The sequence below is a fragment of the Trichosurus vulpecula genome, chromosome 3, assembly GCF_011100635.1.
Source record: "Trichosurus vulpecula isolate mTriVul1 chromosome 3, mTriVul1.pri, whole genome shotgun sequence".
Lineage (NCBI taxonomy): Eukaryota > Metazoa > Chordata > Mammalia > Diprotodontia > Phalangeridae > Trichosurus > Trichosurus vulpecula.
The window spans coordinates 197,214,444-197,239,963 of record NC_050575.1 but is presented as its reverse complement, the minus strand read 5'-3'; the positions used below and the strand labels follow the sequence as shown (position 1 = coordinate 197,239,963).

The 25,520-nt window shown below is 39.7% G+C and overlaps 1 protein-coding gene across 1 annotated transcript in view; it reads right to left on the bottom strand.

Moving 5' to 3' along the window:
* ATP9A (ATPase phospholipid transporting 9A (putative)) overlaps positions 1-25,520 on the bottom strand; it is a 162,178-nt gene that overhangs the window by 34,491 nt on the left and 102,167 nt on the right. Inside the window, exons 14-15 of the mRNA XM_036751652.1 lie at positions 22,724-22,936; positions 3,894-4,055 (exon numbers count right to left, since the gene is read on the bottom strand). Of these exons, the coding sequence (XP_036607547.1) occupies positions 3,894-4,055; positions 22,724-22,936 (375 nt within the window). The remainder of the gene's footprint in view (positions 1-3,893; positions 4,056-22,723; positions 22,937-25,520) is intronic.

Sequence of the window (25,520 nt, the reverse complement as noted above, 5' to 3'; positions counted from 1 at the left end):
GACTAGGTAGCCTTTAAGTTGGGAGAGTTGTAGCAGACTGGTGCTAAAACTATCAGAGTTAAATCACAAGGTTCTGAACACTAATTGCTACCATCACAGACCAATAGATGAAGGGGGAAACAAGGAAGGCAAGAAGCAAGTATTTATTAATCACCTACTATATGACAGGTATTACACTAGGTACTTTATAAATATCTCGTTTGACCTTCACAACAACCTAGAAGTTAGGTGCCATTGTTATCCCCATTGAGAAAACTGAGGCAAACAGAAATTAAGTGAATTGATCAAGGCCACATGGCTAGTACATATCTGAGGCTGGATGTCGACCTGAGTCTTCCTGATTCTACCCCTCTCTGTACCACCTAAATGACTAAGATGAATTGGCTAGATCAGAGGTGTCAAACGTGCAAAGGCAGCCTACGACACTCCCAAGACCAATTCAATTAAAATGTAACTGGGAAATATTCAACAAAATAAACAAAAGTACAATAGAACATAGAAAATATTCATATGTAGTTTTCTAAGTTAATATGTGGCCCTCAAGCATCCTTATGTGTGATTTAGTGACTCCCATTTTTAATTGTGTTTGATACCGCTGGGCTAGATGACATGGCACTTACAGTCCCAAACAAATGCCTCAATCCAGACAAAACAACTCTCTCTCTCCCTCCTTCTCCCCCCCTCACATATACATATGTGTGTGTGTACATATATATACACACATATATATACTCACACACATATACATATACATACAATGTGTGTATAGACACATATATGAAAACATTCATATACATATATTTAATACATGTGTGTATAATATGTGTGCGTGCATATATATACATGTTTATGCGTGCATGTGTGTATGTGCATCCTCTCTCTCCTGAGCTCCAATCCTGCATTACCAACTGCCTACTGTACTAGATATCCTTTATGAGTCTCAAACTCAACATGTCCAAAAGAGAATTCATAACCTTTCCCCCAAGTCCCATCCCTTTTCAAAACTACCCTAGTGCTATCAAGAACACTATCAATCACCTATTTTCCCAATCTTGCTGCCATTCTCAACTCTCCCCTCTCACTCACCACCCCCCCCCACACCTAATCAATGGCCAAATCTTGTTATTTCAACCTCCACTGTCTCTAACCTACATCCCTCCTCTCTACTCATCCAGTGTTGACTTCAGGTCAGGCTTTCCTCTCCTCTCTCCTGGGCTATTGTGAGAGCCTCCAAATCAGTCTCCTTGCCTCAAATCCCTCCCTATTCCACCTTTCAAACAGTCAACAAGTAGTTTTCCTTAAGGACAGTTCTAAAGCTGTGACTATTCTACTCAACAAACTCCAATGGCTCCCTATTGTCTCTAAGATCGAACATAAACCCCTCCGTTTGGCACTTATGGCCTCTTACAAACTGACACCAATTTTCCTTTGCAGTCTTCTTAAACATTATATGCCTTCACAGATTCTGTGATCCAGCCTGACTTTTTGCTGTTCTTCATGCATCACACTCTACTCCCATCTCCATGCCTTTGTCCTGACTATTCTCCAGCCCAGGAATATACTTCCTTCCTCACTTCTCTTTCTTAGGATCCCTAGTTTCCTTCATGGCTCCGCTCGCAGCCCCATCTTCTACACCCCAGGCCTCAAGCTATTAGTGCCCTATTTTTTTAAATTTTTTATAAAATGTAAGTTCTTTTGTCTTTGCATCCCCATGGCCCAGCACAATAACTGGCACACAGTTGCTTAATAAATTCTTATTAACTGAAAATTGAGACGACTGGCTCTCCCTTTCATTTAACAACACAGGATTCTTGTTTAAAGGGAAAAAAAACCCCACTGACTAGGGAGTCAGAAAATCTGGATTTCAGATGCAGCTCCAACTAGCCATGAAACTACAGGCAAGTCCAAACACAAGCAACCATGATGGGTTGTCCCTTACATTTTGGTTGGGAGCGATGCACTTCATAAATTATAAAGTACTACAGAAATGAAAGCTGTTGTTGTCATTATGGTTGCCAAAGGGCTCATTTTAGGAACTATTCGATAATGACAGAAGAGAGAAAATTAATTAAAGCAAAAATTCTTCCTTGTCCCAGCCCTTTGTAAAAATGGACAGAAGTTTCTTGGAAGCCATTCTTGGGTGAGGTGATATAGAAAAAAGACATTGGTGATAGAGGAGACTTGGTGGTACCTTGATCTCTTTGAAGACCTCCATTCCCACATCTCCAATGTCCAAATAAAACTTGTTAGCTTTCCTCCTAAACCCTTTCCTCCTTCTTCTACCTTTCCTGTTACTGTAAAGGGCAACATCATCCTCCCAATCCTAGGCTCACAACCTAGGAGTCATCCTGGATCACTGTCTCTTACCCCCCACCCTGGCACCCAAGCTGGGTCTGTGGATTCCATCTTTGTTAACATCTCTGGAATAAGTTATCTTCTCTTCTCTGACACTGCAATCACTCCAGTGCAGGCCCTCATCACTTCACATTTGGCAACAGCCAAGGTGGGTCTGCCTGCCTCAAATGCCTCCACTCCAATTCATCCTCCAATCAGCCACTAAAGTGATTGTCCTAAAGCACAGGTTTGATCATGTCACACACTCCCTACGTAACAAACTTCAGTGGTTCCCTATTGCCATTGATCAAATACAAAGTTATCTATTAGGCATTCAAAGCCCTTCATAACCCAGCCCCTTCCTACCTTTCCAGTCTCCTTATACCTTACTACTAAACACGTACTCTTCAATCCAGTGACAGTGGCCTCCTGGCTGTTCCACCACCAAGTCACTCCATCTCTCAGTTCTAGGCATTCTCTCATTGACTCCATGCCTGGAAGGCTTTCCTCCACTACAACTACTGACCTCCCTGGCTTCCTTCAAATCTCAACTAAAATCCAACTTTCTACAGGAAGCCTTTCCCCATCCTTCTTAATTCTAACGCCTTCCCTGTTATTTATTTCCTATTTATCCTACATATAACTTGCTTTGTATATGCTTCTTTTCATGTTGTTTTCCCTGTTATTTTGTAAATCCCTTGAGGGCTGAGACTCTTTTGTTTCTTTTTATATCCCCAGTACTTAGCATAGTGCCCTGCACACAGTAGGTGCTTAATTGATTGGGCCTAGATTCAGGAAGACCTGAGTTCAAGTCCAACCTCAGATACTAACTCTGTGACCCTGGGCAAGTCACTTAACCATTTTCAGCTTCCATTTTCTCATCTGTAAAATGAGAGTAAAAATAGCTCCTACCTCCCTGTGTTGTTGAAGGATCAGATGAGCTAATATTCATAAAGTGTGCTGCAGACCTTAGTGCACTATATGAATGCTAGCTTCTACCTATGGTTTAGCTCTAGAGCTTTTGTTTGACAGTCCATATGACCATAGACAACTTACTTCGCTTCTCTGAGCTTCATTTTCTTCAACTGTCAAACAGGCAAAATAATACCTGAACATCCTATGTAGGAGGATTTTTGTGAAGTAAGCATTTTGTAAACTATAAAGCAAAACAGCCATGCGGCCATGGGACTTATTAGTATCATTACTATCTATGTGCAGAGTTGTATCAACAAGAAATGTTCGAACTTTCACCATCAGGATTTAGATAATGTCTGCATGTTTTCTGTCCTAGTTCAATGAGTTAACCAGAAGCTGTATCAGCTATCTGTGGTCTGTCTGCTTTAGAAAAGTATATTTTCTTATCAGTGAAGGTCAGAAAGGTTATGACTCTAACATATGGAAAGATTTTACACTTTCAGAAAAAATACATATCAAAGGGGGAGAGGGTGACAGAAAACACTGAATCCAGACCGCTGATGCCGCTTGACATGTGCACTGTACCTGCTTTGTTTTTTAACCACTGTCGCCATAAATAAAGGGCAACTTACGTAGTTACTTACCCTTACTATGATGCCCATACGCTTGCTTTCATAAGTGAATGGAAAGATTTGAAGAATAGTGAAGTTCAGAATCTGGCCACCAGGGGTCCTCAGCTGCATAGAAGATTGATCTCTGCCCACCAGGGTTAAACCAACACTTTCAGTCCACTGGACCAGAGCCACCTAAATATAACCAAAGGTCAAAAGTCAGCTAGACCGCCGAGTTTCCGGGTTCACGGGTCATGCAAATGAACACCAGTCAGGGAGGAGCTGTGGGCGGGCTGAAGAAAAAGTGGATTGCTTATGTCAAAGTAATAGCACTTGGGTTTTTGGGTTGGGGGGTGGGAATGATGGGGGAGAACGACATGAACAACGGCCCTTTAACATCATTTCCTGAGGCCAAACCTGTTCATTGACAATATTAATTACTTTTGGCCTGTAGAAGGTTTAGTGAGTCAATGCTGTACAAACCATAGCCAGTTAGACAGATACTATATTTAATATAGTACAGACTACAGCCTGGTAGACAAGTAATCTACCTAGATGAGGGGGGGGGGAAGGAGGGAAAGAGAGGAAGAGGGAGAGAGAGAGCAAAAGGAAGAGGGAGAAAGAATAAGAGAATGAAAAAAGAGAGAGGAAGGAAGAAAAGAAAAAAGGGAGAGGAGGAGAGAAAGACAGAGAGAGAAAAAATTAAAGTAGAGAATGAGAGAGGGAAAGAATAAGAGCCCAAACAAAAGAAATCCACAGTACTAGACAGTTAAAAATCACCAATCAATTTTAACCTTATTCACTAGATCAGAGGGCCTAAGTTGGAAGGAATCACCTATTAAGATGATCATAGATTTAAGGCTGGAAGAGACATTTTAATGTCATCTAGTCTCATCCCCTAATTTTACAGATGAGGAAACAAGTCAACAGAGATGAAGTGACTTGTCCAAAGTCATACAAGTAACAAATTGTAGAGAGTTGTATTTAAACTCAGTTCCTCTCACCTCCAATCCAGCATTCCTTTTTTCTGCCTTAATTTCAATTTTATCTAGGTCTATACATGTAAATGGTGTCTCCAGTAAAAGAACATAAGCCTCCTGAGGATAGGTACCACTTCTCCACTGTACCACACTGACAGAGGAAGAAGCTAAGGTCTAAAGAGGGTTTTACTCGCCAAAGATCACACAGACACTAGGTAGCAAACCCAGCATTTGAACAAAGGTCTTCTGGCTTCAAATCCAGCGCTCCTTCCATTACACCACACAGCCTCCCATCTATGTATCTCCCAACATGGGACCTGTACATGGTAGGTAGGATTTGTTGAATGGTTGTGTTGATTTAATCCACTACTACATATATCTTGGAATGGATAATGCAGATGAACAATGAGCTAGACCCAGAATAAAAGAGCAGAAAGAAGCTCAATTACATTCAGGAAATCTCATGATACTTTCAATACCCTGCAAGATGTTCTTGAACCCAAAAACCCAGCTTTTAAACCTCAACAGACTCCCACTGACATAATATGACTGTGGATCACTACACACCACAACCTCTGAAAATCAATCACAATTGTGGGGAACCTGAAGGGGGACACAGAGATGGGCAGTGGGTAGCCGCAGCATATTGCCCACAAATGCAAGGATGATATAAAGGATACCAGCTAGGAAATACATGACCAGAAATAAAAGTCAGCCAGTCAGGCCACAAAAGCAAGAGATGACAGATGGATAATCTAAGTATACTGTACTGGTAATTATGAAATGTTCAAAGATCTAGAGCAGGGCTGTCCAAAATGCAGCCCACAGTGCAATCTATGCAGCCCACCTACAAGCATAGTAGTTTATACAAATACTTCAATAAACGAAGCCCATCTACCGCAGAGCTCTCGCTAAAATGGCAAATCAAAATATATTGTCTAATAAAAACCTAAGGTCGGACAGCCCTGACCTAGAGGAAGACCTCTAGCTTGTGCAGTAGATCCCCTATAGAAGAATTACTGAAGGGCTTGGATAAGCATCCATCCCACAGGATAAGAAGGCATGGATGGGCTGTGGTTTGTACCACTAAAGAGAACCCCTACATCATGAGATCAGTTATCCACTGAAGAAGTATTAAAGATGAAAGAATGAAATGAGTTGAACAGGCTTCGATTGACACTTAAATGGATCCATAATCTCATTGATTTAGGATTTCCCCTACAAAGATGTAACCCATCCATGCCTGCCTAACCTATATGTCCCTCATTCATGTCTTCCCAAAAGTTCCCAACAGGGGTCCATCCAATAGGCGAGGGGCTTTCCTCACTTTGTCCGAACATCCTGAGGGTACCAATTTGGAATGTTCTAGCCAACTACCCTGCATCTCTACCTCACACCACAAGATCAGCCCATATTCTTTCTGTAACACAATTCTTTGTGAACTTCCTTTATTCTCGTTCTTTGGAGTTGCTCCTGGGTTACATGTTGCTGGCCTACTCACACCCTATGTGCCTTTCCAGAGCACTCTGTGATGTTCAGCTCGTGAGACAGTAGCATTCAGGTCTTGATGCTGTACAGCAATGCTGGTAAAATGGTTACACTGAAATGATGAATCTTTGCTACTATGGGAAACTTGGGATCAATAAAGTACTTTACAATTTCCCAAAAGCAAGTCAGCCCGCTCTCCTCTTTTTCAGTTCTGGGCCTAGTTCATTTTCTGCCTGTATTATGTGCCTCAGGTATACATCCTGTTGGACAAACTCTTGAGGGGGTCCATTCAGACGCATGTTAACATGTGAACAGCCATTCTTCCTCCTTTTCATTTATTTTACTCAAACATTTTCCTAATAACAGTCAAATTTTATACAGTGCTATTTTTCATTTACTTCATTTAATTTACCCAAAAATGTCTTTAAAAGACCTAGAATTGGCATAGTGTCTTAAGGTTTGCAAAGCACTTTATACATCTGCTTATTTTACCTCGTAATAACCCTATGAACTATTATTATACCCACCTTACAGATCAAGAAATATGATTTGCCCAGAGTCACACACCTAGTAAGTGTCTGAGGGAGAATTCAAACTCGAGTCTTTCAGACTCCAAATCCAGCAATTTATTGTGCCACCTAGCTGCAAAGATTCCATCTTCTCTTATCCATGAACCATTCTCAATCAATCTTCACCCCAGCCATCTTCCACCCTGCTCCCTCCTCTAAACTGACCCACTCTGTACTCCCAGGGACAGCATCTTCTACTTGGCCATCTCAGAAGTGCCTTGTTTCCTCCCCATACCCTACTTCCTTCCACCTCTAGCCCTTCTTGTTGGTTTAGTCATTTTAGTCATGTCCAACTCTTCATATCCCCAACTTGGGGTTTTCTTGGCAAAGATACTGGAATGGTTTGCCATTTCCTTCTCCATCTCATTTTACAGATGAAGAAACTGAGGCAAAAATAGTTAGATGACTTGCCCAGGGTCACACGGCTAGTGTCTGAGACCACATTTGAACCCAGGTCTTCCTGACTCTTGGCCTGACACTCCTTCTACTGTGCCACCTCACTGTCCCAACACTAGCCCAGAAAATTATAATTAAATCAATATTACTACCATCCCACTCCACCCCCCCACCCCACTGCCCAGAACAAAACATCTTTCCCAAACCAATACTCCCTAAATGTAATGTGCAGTCTCCTCTCTTACAATATAATCTCCTTAAGTGCAGAAACTGTCTAGTTTTCGTATCTGTATCTTCAACCTTCAGCACAGCGGTTGGCACACGATAAGCGTTTAATAAATGTCTTTCACTCATTCATTTAGTAAATGACTACTCTGTGACATGAAATGTGGATACAAAGACAAGTATCAAAGTCCTGCCCTTAAGAAGGATACATTCTACTATAAGAGATAATCGGCACATAAATAAGCATATAGAAAGTGCATGGGATAAGACACCAGCAACTTGAGAGAATTAGCAAAGTTTTCACATAAAAGTGGTTATTTGAACAGTTTTGTAGGAAATAAGGAGTTTTAAGAGGAATAAGTGAGTGAGGACTGCATTCCAGGCAAGTGCAAAAGCATGAACATAAGAGATAAAGTGGGTAATGTGTGAAGAAAAAGAAAAAGGCCAGTTTGGATGAATTAGACCCAGGATTGTAGAGTGAGGTATAGCAGGAGTAATATATAATAGGTTTTTTAAGATAGTTTGGGACCAGGTAGTGACAAGCGTTAAAAACTAAACAGAGGAACTAATATTTGATCCTGGGGTAGTAGGGAGCCACTGGAATTTACTGAGTAGGAGAGTGGACGTGGTCAAATTTATACTTTAAGAAAATTACTTGTGTAGTTATGTGGAAGATGAACTGATAAAAGGAGAGAGTGGAAGCAAGGAAGTTACTATAATATTAGTAATCCAAGCAGGAAGGGATGAAGGACTGACCTAGAATGGTGGCTAGGTGAGCAGCCAGAACGGGATGGATGTGAGAGGCAGGAATGACAAGGTTTGGCAACTGGTTAGATATGGAGACCGAGGGAGAGTCAAGAATAGTGTGAGGTTGTGAACCTAAGCTAGATGGTTTATACCTTCAACACAAATAAGGAAATTCAGATTTCAAGTGGTTTGTTGGGAAATATAACGAGTTCAGTTTTAGATGAGCTTGAGATGTCGATGGGACATCCAGTTTAAAATAGCTAAGCAGCAAATAAAAAAGCTGAACATGAAATTCACAGGAGAGAACTTTGTTGTTGTTGTTGTTGAGTTGGTTCAGTATCATCTGACTCTTCGTGACCCCATTTGGAGTTTTCTTGGCAAAAATACTGGACTGGTTTGCCATTTCCTTCTCCAGCTCATTTTGCAGATGAGGAAACTGAGGCAAATAGGGTTAAGTGACTTGTTCAGGGTCAAATAGCTAATGTCGGAGGCCAGATTTGAACTCAAGAAGATGAGCCTTCCTGATTTCAGGCCTGGCATGCCATCTACTATGCCACCTAGCTGCCCCAGAGAGAACTTAAGACTGGATATATACACTGGGAATAACCTACATTGAGATGATAGTTAAACTCATAGGAGCAGATGAGGTCACCTAGCGAGGGTATACAGAGAGGACAGAAGAGAGGCCAGGATGTAAACTTGAGATACATCCACAGATAAGAGACAGGACATAGGTGAACAAAGAGCAAAGGGAGCAGTTAGACAAGTAGGAAGGTGGGAAGAGGGAGAGGGAAAGAGAAGAAGAGAGAGAGAGAGAGAGAGAGAGAGAGAGGGAGGGAGGGAGGAAAGGGGAGGAGGAGGAGGAGGAGGAAATAGAAGGGGGAAGAAAGGGAGGAGAGGGAGAGAGAGAATTTTCACAACCCTAGGTCTAACACAGTGTCCTAGATACAAGACTAAATTGATGCTTAATGAAACAATGGCTCAAAAGTTAAGACTTGGGGTCATAGACTTTAGTAGGTATTTTTTTTAATTAAATAATGGTGAGGACAAACAATGACACTTCAAATGAAACATGATTCTACAATAAATTGATCTTCTTTCTCTGGTTGGTCTTCAAATGTCCAATATAGCTCCTTTAGGTCCTATAACTTATAAGCTCCCAATTATGTCCATCAACAAACATTTATTAAGCACTTACTATATGCCGGGCATAATGCTAAGCATTATTGTTTTCATTAGCTACAATCCTTATCAAATCTCCTACATAGTGGTGAAGGGGGAGGAGAACTAAAGGAATTCTAGTCTTGACTTCTACCAAGTATGATTTCCATGAGCCTCAGTTTTTTCCCTCTGTAAAATGAGGGAGCTCAACTTGGACTTGATCTCACTGGTCCCTTCCAATTCTAACATTCTATGATGCTAAGATTATCTAGTTGGCTGTTATTGCTAATGAATATAAATTGTTCATTGGGTGGGGGTGGGGGGAAGGTGAGGAGGTTCGGAGATACTGAATCTAAATTGATAATTAAATGAAGCAATGACTATAGGATCATAGATTTAAAGCTGAAAAGCACCTTAAAGGTCATCTGATTTAATCTGTTTATTTTATAGATTCAGAGACTAAGACCTAAAGAGGCTAAATGATTTGCCCAAGATCACATAGATAATAAGAGGTAGGGGTGGGAGTGGGCAGTAATATGCATTTATTAAACACCTACTATGTACCAAGCACTTTATGAATATTATCTCATTTGGTCCTTACAACAACCTGGGAGGTAGGTACCATTATGATGCACATTTTACAGTTGAGGGAAACTGAGGCAGACAGAAGTTAAGTGACTTGTCCAGGAACACAACTGTATTCTGAACTCCAAGCCATGTAGTTTTAAAGACAGATATTCTCTACCACAGCACACTTCACTCAATGGAGTCCCCAGTAAGTAACCTCACTCTCTTTCCCCTCATTTCCCTGTAGCAGTGTGATAATTGAAACCTTGGCAAGCGTATTCAAACCTTATCCAAACAGGATATGAGCACTGTAGGTAGTCTTACACTTTCACCTTCTGCTCAAATATGCTACTTTTGTATATCAGCTTCAATGTAAAGATATTCTCTAAGAAAATACAGAGAAGAAAAACAAAATCACGCTGGGCCTATGCCACCATGAGTATGCAATTCTAAAGATGTTTTTTTTTAATTCCTCAAAATTACAAGAGAAAAAGAAATTGACAGATTAAAAATGATGCTAAGCCATTCTCATTAAGTAAATTTCCATAACAATTGGATTTATTTAATCTGTGTGACTCTGGGTAAGCCATTTTCCATTTCTGGGACTGGGATGATTTTTTTTAATTTCTTGAAATCACAATAGAAAAAAAAAACCACAGGTTAAAAATGACAATCCATGACAATTTGATTTAATCTGTGTGACCTTGGGTAAGTCATTTTCCATTTCTGGGACTGTTTTCTCATCTGTAAAATGAAGGAAATAGACTAGATCATTTCTAAAGTCCCTCCGATTCTAACATTCTCTAAGCCTATAGCAGGAGTTCTTTATTTTTTGTGTGTCATGGACCCCTTCGGCAATCTGGTGAAGCCTATGGGCCCCTTCTCAGAATATGTTTTTAAATACATAAAATAAAATACTTAGGATTTCCAAGAAAATCAATTACATTGAAGTAAAAATGTAATTTTTTTTTCCAATTCAAATTCACAGGCCAGAGGTCAAGCATCCCTGGCCTATAAAAGGTTATTCTAGCTCCATGGAGCATCTCTTCAGAAGAATAATTCCATTTTTTAGCACCTGAGGCTAATAAGCTCCTTGAGGGAAGGGACTATGCCAACTAGTATCTTTGTATTCCCAAAGTTAGCACAGTTCCTTGTACATGAGACATTCCCAATAAATATTTGTTCAAATGAACTGAAAAATTCCCATAACGGCTCTTCTAATGACTGCCCCACATTTGGCTAAAAAACAATAAACTTCACAAGTACAAAATAGAGCAGTTCATGAAACAGACCTGGGGATTCTGGTGGACTACAAGCTCACTATGAATCCAAACTACAATATGAAAGTCAAAAAGCTACTGCTGTGTTAAAAAGAATGGTTTACAGAATAGATGATGAACAAATTCTCAGACCACATTTGGGCACCACATTTTAGGAAGGACGCTGATAACTTAGAAAGAATTCTGCGGGTGATAGCCAAGGGTGGGGGACTTCTAAAACATACTATATGACAATCAATGGAAGAAACTGAGCGTTTTAAGCCTAGGGAAAAGATGACAGGAGAACATGATTGCTGCCCTCAAGTATTTGAAGGACTTAAGAAAAAGGGTTTAGACTTGGTCTGCTTGGCACCAGAAGATAAAACTGGGAGTGATATGGTTGGAGTTTGTAGAGATGAAAATTTTGCCTTGACATTAAGAAAAACTCCAAATAATCACAGCTGTTCAAAAGTAGAATGGGGCAGTTTATGAGGCAAATCATGTAAATAAGCATTAATTAAGCATCTACTATGTACCAAGCACTGTGCTAGGTTCAGAGGATACAAAGAAAGGCAAAAGACAATCATTACCCTCAAGAAACTCAATCTAATGGAGGAGACAACATGCAAAAAAAAAAAAACCCTATGTACTATGTTGGCACTATGTACTAATGAGATCTGAACAAGATAAATTTGAGGTAAGCGTTAAGGGGGCTAGGAAAAGGTTGCTTTTAGAAGATGGGATTTTAGATGAGACCTGAAAGAAGCCAGGGAAGCCAGGAGGCAGAAATGAGGAAAGAGAGCATTCCAGGCTTGAGGGACAGCCAGGGAAAGTGTCCCAAGCTGGGAGATGGGGTGTCTAGTTAAAAGAATGGCCAAGAGGCCATTGTCAATGGATGGTAAGACATGAAGAGGGGAGTAAGGTGTAATAGTAAGGTGTAAGAAGCCCAGAAAGGTAGGAGGTAGGCCAGATGGTAAAGAATTTAAAAGGCAGAGGATTTGATATTTGATCCTGGAGGTAATAGGGAGCCTTCCAATTTACCACATAGGTAAGTCAGGTAGGACTAACATTCACCATCATTTCCCTGACGCAGCTTCTCCCACCCCCACCACACAGAACAGGTTAACGCCTCTCCTCTTTCCCTCCTTTAACAGGGGATTAGCCTTTCCTAAAGGGAAACAAAGCTGTCTCTATGTCCAAGACTCCCCTCTGAAGTTTCCTGGTCACCTAAAGGTATAAAAAGTCACAGCCACACAGACTCTGGACCTTTAAGCTTGGTGGATTTCTGGAGACTACATGAGTTAGATTTTAGCTATAGATTCCCCTGCCACACAATCACACATACGTGGGATGATCAGTTGATGAAATCTGCACAGGAAGCTAGGGCCCGTTACAGCCTGGGAAAATACTGTTGTTAGCAAGAAAAGATAGTCTGAAAAGAGGGGAAGAATTACAGAGGCAGCCACCCTACTAGGTGGGCAAAGGACAATGACATCCTTTCCCAGAAGGAGCTTTGGAGATGAAAAATAGGATTCGTAAGAAAGCAATCGATGGCCAGCCCATAGAGGAGCTTATAAAACTGTACAGGGAAACTTAACACTTAGTACCAGGAAACTTAGAACTAGGAGCCTTTCAATTCCACATAAGCTTGAGGTACTCTCTAAGGCCCTTGCCCCCATTTTGGATGATTCAAGGAAGGCTGGAGAGGGCAGAACATGGAGGAAAAGGATATAATGGACTCATTATCTATGAGGGCCCTTTCAGCAATCCCAAAGCATATTACTGTGGGTAGGGTCAAATGGAAACCCCTAGAATTACTTGAACCATCTTACATAGTTAATACAATACAGTACAAAGATGAAAGATATTTTACAAGGGATAAAACATATTTCTTCTCCAGTGATGTTAGTGGAAAAAGCTGGGTTACTTTGTTATACCAGCTCTCCTTACAACAATCCTGTGTTAACTGTGAGGAAGGCAGATGGCATCTGGTGGCTTACAGTGGATTAGAGCAGAACAAAGTTGTCATACCCATCACTATAACCATTCCTGATCTTTTCAACACTGTTGACCATGTAGCCCAGGTCCAGGGTGGGTTTAACAACCAGGTTATGGCGTTATCAGTCTTGCTAATCCTTTTTTCTCTATTCCTGTGGCTAAGAGTGGTCAGAAGCTGTTTGTTTTCACCTGGGAAAGAGTCCAATATACCATCACCATTATTCCCCAGGGCTACTTGAACTGTCCCTTATACTTCCATATTATGGTAGGCAGAGGCCTAAAAGTGGCCTTCCTAAGGGCACTGATGTACACCACTATATTGAAAATACAATGTCGAGCAGGTCAGGTGAGGCCACAGTGGCAGATGATCAGATGATGGCCCGTATGTGGGACAAAGGATAGACAATACTAAGAAAATCCAGGGTCTAGCCCATTCAGCCCAGTTTTAGGGAATGTGGTGAGCATGGGAAATCCAGAGGATTTCAAACACTGTTCAAAATGAGCTTCTGACATTTGCTTCCCCATAATCTAAAAAGGAAGCCCAGAAAATTATTAGATACTTCAAGTTTTGAAGAACCTACATTCCCTCTCTGGGAATTCTGATGGCCTCCATTCACTGAACTACCTGCAAGTCTATCTCTTTGAAGTGGGGCCCAGAACAAGCTACAGCTTGGAAGATATAAAGCAGGTTGTCCAGCAGTCTCTCCCCTTGGTTCTTTATGACCCTGAAGAGTGAGGCCTCCAGTACAGCCCCTGGAACACTGCCTCCCCTACTAGCCCAATAGGCCCCACCTATAACAACCAGGTTCCTGAGGAATGTCATTATGCCTGGTAGACTAATGGTTCCATCCACTATGAGAGATACAGTCAAAATTAGACTTAGCCAGTCATTAATCCAGAAACTAGGGGATGGTCAAGGGAATAGAAGTCCTGAAAAAACCTTCCACTGGGCTGAGCTCCAGGATGCATGGCTAGCATGTGAGAAAACTTTGAGGGACGGGGTAGAAAAGATCTGCATCTATACTAATTCCTGGGTTGTGGCTATGGATCTGGTCAAATGGTCTGGAGCCTAAAAAGCACAGGAGTAGACAAACAAAGGTTCTCTACTTTGGGGTCAGGCCCAATAGAGGAATATTGCCCATGTCTCCCATTGTATCCAGTTATTGCGGGGTATGTCAACACCCATCAGACATATTATATGCTAAATGACCACGTGACGATGATTATAAGAACAGCAGAGGTTGGAGAGAGGATCCAGTGACAATTTGGACATTGGAGTGGTAATGCCACGTTGTGCTGGACTCAGAACCATATGATTCCCCTAACTAAGAACAAGGCAGCTACTCATGCCCAGCTTGGCTTCTTGTGCCAAATACAACATCAATTTAACCCTAGTGGTCCTCAATTTGTCCCCAGCTGGCCAAAGAGCACTCTCCCACCTTAGGACAAGATAGTTGCTCCTGCTAATCAAAAGCTACATTTTCATGCATCTGACTGCTAGATCAGGTATCCAACTTCCCAGAAGCCATGTCTGTGACAAATCAATGCCCCCACTGGGAAGGGTTAGGGCTCTCCAGGCAAGTGGTTTCTGGAATGCAAATCTTCAGGAACACTTATAAGAACAGATTGTGCTTGGAGATAGTTCCAGCTGACCTTATTTGGCCCTTCCTTATTTGTACCCCCATGCAGTGCTGTCTTGGCTTCAGGGTTCTTGTCTCCCCAGAGGGGTCCATAAACACAGGAGAATTTGTCTAGGCTCCCTTCAATTGGCAGGCTTCCTTTCCTCTAGGATAGTCTGGACAACTTCTTCCAAGAAAAGGCTTAGAGGACCAAAAGGAGTATTGCTGAGAGGTACCTGCTTTCCTGGGGAAGATGAAACTGTCATCTAAAAACCTAACCATGGTAGGTGTATATCCACTTGGAAGAAAGAGGATCTCTTAACAGACTTGGTGGTAATTGAGTCACTTGTATAAGGGTGAAGGAGAGTCCTTATTTAGTCCCTGTGAAAGAAGGGGTTTGATATCATTCCCCTCATGTGACCCTCAGGAAAGGCAGTGGAGGAGGGGAGGTGGAGGGAGGTTGGGCAGGAATGCCAAGGAATACTGAGTTGGTACAGGTTGCATGCAAGTGGCTTATGACTGCTTAGCCACTATAAAGGATCCTGATACACGATGAAGAATTGTTGACTGTGCCAGAAGTGTCCATGCTGTGACTTGTTCCTAGAGCTGCTCCTACTCATTCTTTTTTTAATTTCCTTTTTTTTTGGGGGGGGGGGCGATCAGGGTTAAATGAATTACCCAGGGTCATGCAGCTAGTAAGTATCTGAAGCTGGATTTGAACTCTAGTCCTCCTGACTCCCAGGCAAGTGCTCTATGCACTGCACAACCTAGCAGCCCTATCCTTCTCACTGTCAACACCTCACATAAAGAAAAGAAATCCATGCCTGTAATGGAGGTGTCATCATCTGTTCTGTGACTCTGATATTCCGAATACTGCTCTGGTTCCAACTTAGCCAATTCACATTAGGAGAATCCACCATGAAAAATTGTAAAGATTTAGCATCACCTACCACATGGACCAAATAATTGAGACTTGAGACTTCCTCATTCCAAAGTTGGTGGTAAGAAATGCTTAGGATCTCTGGCCTTTGTTCTCCTCCACATTTTTTTGTTTTTTCTCTCATTATGGTGACTCTTTGTGGGGAGGGAGACTGTAACTTTTCTTCTCTTTTCCTTTTTCCTCCTAGTCTGGTCCATATCAGGAAGACTTGTCCAGCAAGCCCAAAAAGCACTGAAATGGCAGAAGGTCCTCTAGAACAGAGGTATCAAACACATAGCCTGTGGCCTGCATGTGGCCCACCATATTCCCAAGTGTGGCTGGCCCAAACCAGATTAAATTATAGTTTTCCACTCTGATTTTTAATTTAAAAAAAATAATAATTATTGCAATGTGTGTGGTTTTCTAAGTCAATTTGTGGCTCACAGGAATCCTCATGTATGCCCCCTATTTCTATTTGAGTTTGACATGATGGCTGTAGAAGATCCTTAGCCATCAAGAGGTGGTATACGCTGACACAGCTTCTTCAAACCTCTATTAGTCTAACACAATGTAATAGATCATTTCTGAGGTTCTTTCACATGCCAAGATTCTGCCATTCAGGAGAGATCTCTTCTTCCTCAGATCTCTTGGAACATTTTATGTCTATCTTTACTACTTACTTACATTCTATTTTATACTATAGTTATTTGTGTTCATGTCTTAGCTCCTTGACTCAGTTAAGTTTCTTAAAGGCAGAGACTACCATAAATCATCTTTGAGCACAGTCATGTGCTTTGGCACATAGTAGCTGGTACTTAGTAGGTATACACATTTACTGAATTTAATCTCTTCATCGAGAGCCTCAATCCTCCAACTGACTTCCAAAGATCTTTGGTCAGTCTGTCCTAGATTGGGGGAATGGTACTAAAGTTGCAGCCAAGTATGGAATAGATAAAGCACAAACCAAATTAATTCTGGAAACTTTAGGGAGGAAGGGCCAACTCCATGTTTTGCTCCCATTTTGGATTGGTCTCAATGGTGAAATGGGATGACTGGAACAAGCTTTTGCCTTTCTTTAAAGAAGAACAAAAACACCTAAATCAGAGAAATTTGGGTCAAAGATTTCCAAAGAAATGGCTTTCCTTTTATCCTATGGGCAGCAGTAAACCACTGGTGACAGGTTTTAATTAATTCTCCCTTGTATATGGAGATATGTGTTTAGGAACTAGACCAGAAGCCATTAAATGTTTCACCCCTTGACAAGAATGAAAGGTTATTTAGTCACTGTAAGAACACTTATAATATAAGGCAAAAACTAATTTTTTAATGCTGAAGAATTCACATTGCTTCCCAAAAGTCAAACATTTTAGTAATCCCAGTGCTTTGCACATAGTAGGCACTCAATATATGTTTGCTGGATTGAATTAAAACTATAATAGACCCCAAACTATTCTGCTCTAGACAGTAAGTTTATCCATAGTTTCATGATCACAGACATAAGATTTTTCAAATTTTAATTAAGAGCCATACCACAAGGAGGTAGTAAGTATATAGTACTACAAAGAATGGAGACTTAGATTCAATTATAACTGTAAATTTCCTATTCTTCTAAGTAGGCTGGTGGTTCTCAAAGAATAGTCGACCATAGGTAGGCTACAGGCTGCTTTCTTTTAATGAAAAGCCTTGGTTGTGAACTAATAATTCATTTATGATATTTAACACTCCAACCAATCCTAATTTAAGTCAGCACTTTAAGAAGTGGTCAGCACTTTAGAAACTTCACCAGCAAGGTCCAGATTTTAAAAAAGATATACTGACCTAAAAAAAGGCCTGAGTTCAAGTCCATAAGCAAATAGCTACACTTCCCTATGTGTATTTGCTAATCTATAAAATGAGAGAGTCTAGTTCATAGGTTCCCAAAGGGGGTGATACTGGCCCCTGGGGGGCCTTGGAATGATCCAGAGGGGTGGTACTAATCTCAGGTGCAATTGGGGAATGTTAAATAAAATAAGGGGGCAATGGAAGCATAAGGAAAGAAGTGAAAATAAGAAAATTTTGAAACACTGTTCATACATGTTTCATCTGTTGTGGTGTTATTATCCAGAATTAATTTGGTTTGTGCTTTATCTATTCCATTTAACAATCAGGTTCCATACTTGGCTGCAACTTTAGTACCATTCCCCCAAACCAGGACACACTGACCAAAGAGTTCAAGTCATAGTAATTACATTATTTTCCAAATAAACACATAAAACACAAGTAACAACCAATTAGTGGTCATGTCTGCCTTCAGGTCTTAAAAAGCAAGTGTTGGTAGGAAAGCATGTCATGCATTGTTGGGAAGTCCAGCATGCATCAGCAGGAATATATGAGTGTAATGACTTGTTTACAACATGATACTATATGGCTACATGACACAATACTGCATCATCAAAATTTCAATGCAGGAAAAAGCACAAATTTACGATAAATTATCAAATTTAAGATGTGTCATTTTTAAAAATATGTTTTATACTTTTTTTAAATGATGAAAATTTTTTTAAAAACAACATTAAAGGGTTAAAGAAAGTAGATTTCCAGGGGGTGCTGAGCAACCTTCTTGAAAAGCAGGCGGTAGGCCAATAAGTTTGGGAACCTCTGGTCTAGTTGTTTACCTCTAAACTCCCTCCCAGCTCTAACAGTTTGTCTTTCATGGTAAAAGTAGAATATAAAGGGTGGCACTCACCACTGAATACTGGATCAAACACAATCTAATAGTCTAGCGTGACAGCATGTTGCTACATGAGAGTCCATAGAGAGATTCAGTGTAACTGATCCCACACATATCTACATATATTAAACACACTCTTACTTCTGCATTTCATGAGGAATTTCCCTTTGGATTCCTTTCTCAAATTACCAAAAGTGTTCAAAAGCCCCAGTTAAAGGCACTTCAATAAATTTCATTTCACAGACAGCAAAGTCCATCATCCTTTGCTGCTAGTCCTCTGTAAGAAGCATCATGCCTTAATTTCCTAGGTGCTGAAACAATAACATTAATCAATTTATTACCTATCACCAACCTCTCCATCATCATATACTTTGCCCCCCACACTCCACCCCCAAAGTCTTAGAAATTGTGGAATGCTGTCTGAATTAAAGAGTATTTGCTCAAGAATCTCAGGCACACTTATCTCTGATCAGATTATATCTACTTAATTTCCCCTGTTAGTTACTGTATGGCTGCCAGTGAAGGATCAGTACCCCTAAGGCTGTAATCGATATCTGAATAAAGATACTTCAAGGGTTCGAAAGCAGAATGTGCACAGGAAACAAATTTAGGAAATCCTGCTTTCTGTTACAGGAAATGAATCTGTGCCAACTGGTAGAAATTACTCTCGCAGCTTTGGAGTAAAATGAATACAAGTTTCTGTATGCATTTCATAAACTAACCTTGCCTAGAATATTTTATTGATATAGAATTTCAAAGGGAGTATTTTCAACCTTAGTAAAACTTTCACTTAGTCCAGGAGGAATTCATAAACAGTAAGGCTTTCTGAAGAATTCTATTTAAGCTGAAATGAAGCAATGGGACTGAATCATCTCTAAGGTTTAATGGTTAAGAAATTTGAACCATGAATGCCTTCAAAGTGTTGTCTTTAGTCCAATGTCTTCACCCAAAAAATATTTATTTTGCTGAAATCACTCAGGATTCACAATTGAGGTGAAAAAAAACCCGAAAATTTTCCCTTAATGAAAAAGAGAGCGCTTCAACTCTCCAAATGATTGACATTAACATATAACTCTGAACTAAGTCCCAAGAAGAGAATGATATTCATAATTCCATCTAGATTTCACTTTCAGGTTTCCAAAGCACTTCACTCAAAACCACTGTACACTTGTATACAGTGCAAGTACTATTATCTCTACTTTACAGACAAGGAAACCTAGACTTAGAAAAGCGAGGTGACTTCGGAACCCTGGATAAGCATAACTGAGGCAAAGGGATGAAGCATCAGGACTACTTATCCCTGGCCAATATGGCTAAGCAAGTGTCAGAACCAGGATGTGAAACTGGGTCTCCTAGCTCTAGGTCCAGTGATTCTGACAGCACCGTGTAAATATATAAGCATCTCAAACCTAAGGCAGGTACACAGAAACATGTGAGGGACCATTAAAAAGCCAAGAAATTTCAAATCATTATCCAATTTTTCAAAAAATACTAGGAACTAACTATGAATGATAAGATAACCAACATCTGGAAATTATACAGATCCCAATTCTGTCAGGTAATGGGAGCAAATCAACCAACAAGCATTCATGAAGTTCCTGCTCTGTGCCAAGGACTATGCTAGGCACTGGGGATAGAAAGAATGAAGCAATCCCTCCTCTCAAGGAGTTCACACTCTAGCAAAGCACATACGTGTGTGTGTGTGTGTGTATACTGTATATAAGGGCAATTGATGGCACAGTGGATAGAGCACTGGGTTTGGAATCAGGAAGACTCCTCTCTTCCTGAGTTCAAATATGGTCTCAGATACTTACTAGCTATGTGACCCTGAGCAAGCCATTTAACCCTGTTTGCCTCAGTTTCCTCATCTGTAAAATGAGCTAGAGAAGTAAATGGCAAAACACTACAGTATCTTTGCCAAGCAAAGAATTGAACACAACTACATAACAACACATATGCATATAAATATATATACACACACACAAAAAAATCTTATCTGTATACACACATATGTGCACATAAATATATACATACACATATATGGCATATGTGTGTACACATACTATATATTCTTTCCCTCTGAATTATCCTTCAATAATAACAATATAATAATAGCTAACATTTATATAGCACCTACTATATGCCAGGCATTATGATAAGCACTTTACAGATATTAACTCCCCACTTTACAGTTGACAAAACTACCACTCCTAGGAATTTGTCGCACTGCAAATATGGCACAGATTTTAACAGTCACTGATGACATGAAATTCCAGTATCTATTCATGTGAAATCAAGGAAAAATTAAAGAGAGAAGAAGAGGGCAAAGGACACATATAAGATTTCATTTAAGTTTCATTTCATGTCTCTAATGCACTCAGTACCGTGCATTTGGGTCTTTTCTCCCTACAAACCTATGAGCGCCATGATGGCAGTGGGCATAGCTTAGCTCCCCTCTGCCAGTGTCCAGCACAGACTCTGCAAACAAAAATCACTTTTAATAGGTGTTTGATGATTGATTGATAAAAGGAAAGGATTCTTAATCTCTTTGTATGCCATGGACACCTTTGGCAGGCTGATTAACTCTATGGACCCCTTCTCAGAAGGTTTATAAAATACATAGAATTATAAGGAAAAGAACTATACTAAAATAGTAATAAAATTTTTTTTAAAAAAACAAGTTCGTAGACTATTTAAAAAGTCCTGATTTAAGGGATCTAAGAGAATCAGAGGTTAATTTTGAGGTAAATTAAGGATATCTAAACATATCAGAGCAACTCTTTAAAGAAAATCAAAATATCTAGAACCAAGAGGATCCTAAAAAAAAAAAAAAAAAAAAAAACCTTATCCTTCCCATCTTCATTTTTCAGATGAGGAAACTGAGGCCCAGAGAGGTTAAGTGACTTGCCCAAGATCACCTGATTCTAACTCTGGCACTCTATTATACCAGATCTCTACTCCCTTTGAAAAAGGAGAAGAAACTACGACAAGCACGGACATCATATATAGAGATTTTGCCAATACAGGTGGACTACCCCAAATGGCTTTGGAATAATTATCCACCGCATAATCAGGTGGTCTATCTTGCTTAAAATACAAGTTTAATTTCTAAACAATTTCCCCTTAGCTTCTGTTTATAAAATTGATACCTTTCTTGAATACACAAGCAAGGAAAATGATCACTGTAGCTGACCACAATGCTGTCACTTTTGAAGCAGAAAAAATTAAAGGTTCATCCATTTTAAAATGGAAATATGGTAGGTAACTTAATGTTTCAATTCAGTCTCAAGTTTGAGATAATCCCCTGGGACAGTAAGAGAAAGAATTTGAAGAGTATGCTTTAGCATCATAGAAAGATCACTAAATTCAGAGTCTGAAAACCTGGGTCTGGAATTTTGAATGTGAAAAGCTGTGTGCCTATGGCCCAATGCCTTTCCCTTTCTGGGCTTTGGTTCATTGTCTGTAAAATGGGTATAGTAATATTTGCATACTCTACACCTCATGACTTTGGCTAAGGTGCCTTGTAAACTTTTGAGGACTGTATATAACTGAGTTCTTCATAATTAATTATAATATAATTAATGATTATATAATGATCAGTCCTAATACTCACATAATTAGGAGAACAAATAATTGATTTTTGTGAATTATAATAACAAGTCAGCATGACAGAGGATATAAAAACACTTTCCTGCTGAGTGAGCAACCTCTATATGGAAGCAACGGACATTCTTAGCTATATGAGAAATTGGGAGGAAAACTAATTAGGAGCTCATTATAAATAAACATAAAACGGGCAACTCTGTTTCCAGGGTCTACACTCACTATGAAGGGAGACAAATGAGTTCTTTTGGTTTTAGTAATAGAATATGTTTCAACATCAAAGGACTTTTTAAAGGTATGTGGCTTTTAAATTGGACCACATGCCTTTTAAACACTGGTCATTCCCGCTGCTAATCAAGACCTCTTACTCTTTCCTAATTCCATACTTATCTTAAGGCAAAAACTTCTTACTCAAAGTCCAAACTAATTCTCTCATTTATTTCTAAGTGTGTTTATCCCAAAACACTGCATCCAGTCATTTGTCTTCATTCTATTTCATTAGCAATTATCTACTCTGATTCCTAGTTTCCTGATAACTCCTTGGGAAATTGCCAATTTCAAGCTTGTAAAAACGTGCAAGGAATGGCCCATATCCCAAGTTTTAGCCGACTAGAGGCTTTACCTCATCTGGGCTGGATGCCTGGTATACCCGGCACGAGTCCTCATAATGCTTCTCCGCTTCTGCTTGATCTGTCACTCCATTAGACTCATAGACTGGTGTAACATTGTGGCAGAGGGCAATTGCTTTCACAGCTTCATGAACACGGCTACTCATGGTTTTCCGGACTTTGGTGGTGAGTGTAGGGCCCTTTAAAGTGGGAGGGTCTTGAGACTGCTGGAGAGAGAAGAAACCAAAAAGAAAGATGATTAAAGATGGAGGGCTTCAGTGGGGAAAAATCCCAGCCAGAGTTCAATCCCCTTCTCTAGTTCTCCTAATACAGACATATATCATTGCACACACCTTCTGTGATGCTTTGGGAAACATTTTCTCAAAAAGTACTAACTCCATTTAAATGTTTTTCACAAGTGGAGTACACCTATTTGACAAATGAACTGTCCCCATTTCCAGGTAATCAGTGACTTAATATTTAACTCAGACTTTCAGCAGAGGAAATAAATGAAATAACAAAGATGGAACACACAAATACTGGTCCTCAAATCTCTAAGCCCTAACTTTTAGAGGCCGACGATGACCTACAACAAATCTACTTTTCTCCACCTTAATAGAGTTTGAGCCTTAGTAGTTCAAAATGTCCAAAAAGTCTTTAGATTTGATGTTCTGTTTAAAAACCATTTCATTCAACAGAAGACAAGTGGTATGATACTTTAGAGTAAGTTGAGATTTAGATACATGAACACATGGTTTCCCCAAAATAGAAAACAGATGGGTTTCCTGGAACTAGAAAATAACTTTCATTTCATTTTTTTAATACTATTTTTAGTAGCAGCGTCCGACTTTTCAGGTAATTAGACAATTACTAAATTATACTGGTCACTGAGGGGACACACAGTGCTCTGGCTTCCTGCTCAGTTAACCTCTGGTGTCAAGAGGACAAAAGTTTCGCTTCCAGGTCAAAGGGCATTGCATGGTAACAGTAATTAGAGTGATGAATCAGAACTACAGTTTAAATGAATCATCACTTGCCAAGTGCTTTTAATTACAAAGAATTTAACACTGAGATTGTAAAAAGGATCAAAAATTTACAGAAAAATTATCACTATCACAATGCAAAACTGCATCACGAGCAATTTGGGCAAATTCAATAATTTAAACTGGAAAACATGTGTCCTTTGGGTTTTTACACATTACTCAGCACCTGGACTGACCCACATTATTAATATCTGTCAGCAGAACCAATCATCACAATAGTTGACAGGACAATTACTTTGGTTTGCAGTGTGAGTACTTATTCTGACAAGGGATTTGTACATATAAAAGCCATTGGCCACATGAAAAGTTCTGGATTTCATAAATAAAATAATTCCCTACAAAAGGAAGTCAAATGTGGTCAGCCACTATTAACATCGCAAATAAAGAAAACTACACATGAACTGGTTTCCAAATCAGACTGAACGCTCACCAAAATGAACAACTAAGCCAAGTAAGATGACCTGAGTTTCATGAAGATACAAACCACTTGGGGTCTGGTGGACCACTGGGCTGAGGGTCAGGTGTTAGTCTTTCAACACCTTTGGCAACTCAAGTCCTAGCCTTGTGTTTCTGTTTCCTCAGCCATACAATAAGTTGACCAATATCTGTCCTCCCTCATAGGATTAGTATGATGATAAAATAAGAAATCTCAAGTACTTTCAAAGTAAAAACACACATGTGGGTAAGCCAACTCTTAAAACAGTAACAGCAGTGTTATCTTCCAGCCAATTGCAGTCAATTTGAGAAGGGACACTTCAATCTCTCCAGCAAGCTCCCTGGAAGAGTTTCAGCTTTTACAGTGTTTATCTCTATACCCTCTCCCCAGGCCCTTTAACCTAGACACATTTCTTCTTACTTAAAAAAATGCCAGTGGAAAACAAAAACAGATGTAGCAGCCAAGAAGGCAGGTTACTACACATTTTGCCCTGGGGGAAAACATTGGTCCCTCGCACAGGGAAAATAAAAAGGCTTCATGTGAGGTCAGAAGAGATTTCATAACCAAACACAAATAGATGTGTGGGACATTCAGATCTCTGCATAGAGAGTAATTCTGCAGGGTCACAGCTCACAAAAGGAAATCAGAAGCCACTGAAAAGGCACCTCCTGCTCCTCATTAATGAAGTCCTGCAAATACTTTCACAGATGCTAATTCTAGGCTGTGTTAAAAGAAATCTTTTTTTAAATTAAATTTCAAGTCAGAATGCACAACTGTTTTATTTCTCATAATAGGTATTATATGTTATGCATATTATACAAAATTTACATAAACTGCAAATAAATGATGACTGTTAATACAAACCACTAAAGAAAAGGAAATCTGAAAATTCAAATATCCTGGTTTCTCATAGTAATTTTCAAAGGTTCACAACTCATCCAAATCTGCCAAATTTTTCAAAGTGCCAGAGGAAAAAAGAAAAGATTAAATAATTTCTGTTTTCAAATAAAGAAACTGAGGCACAAAGTGATTAGTAGACTATGACATGGGAGAAGTCTTCAGCAAAATTTTAGAGATCTCTGAGAATAACATGGCTTTCCATCCCTACTTATTTAGATATTTATCTGGCTAAAGACTGGAAATTATATATTATAATATATATATTTAAACTAGCATTTATATAGTGATTTGCAAAGCACTTCGTATATCATCTCATTTACTCCTCACAACAATCTTGCGAGCGAGACTGTATTATTATTCCCATTTTACAGATGAGGAAACTGAGGCTCAGAGAGGCTAAGTGACTTGTCCAGGTTCACACAGCTAGTGACT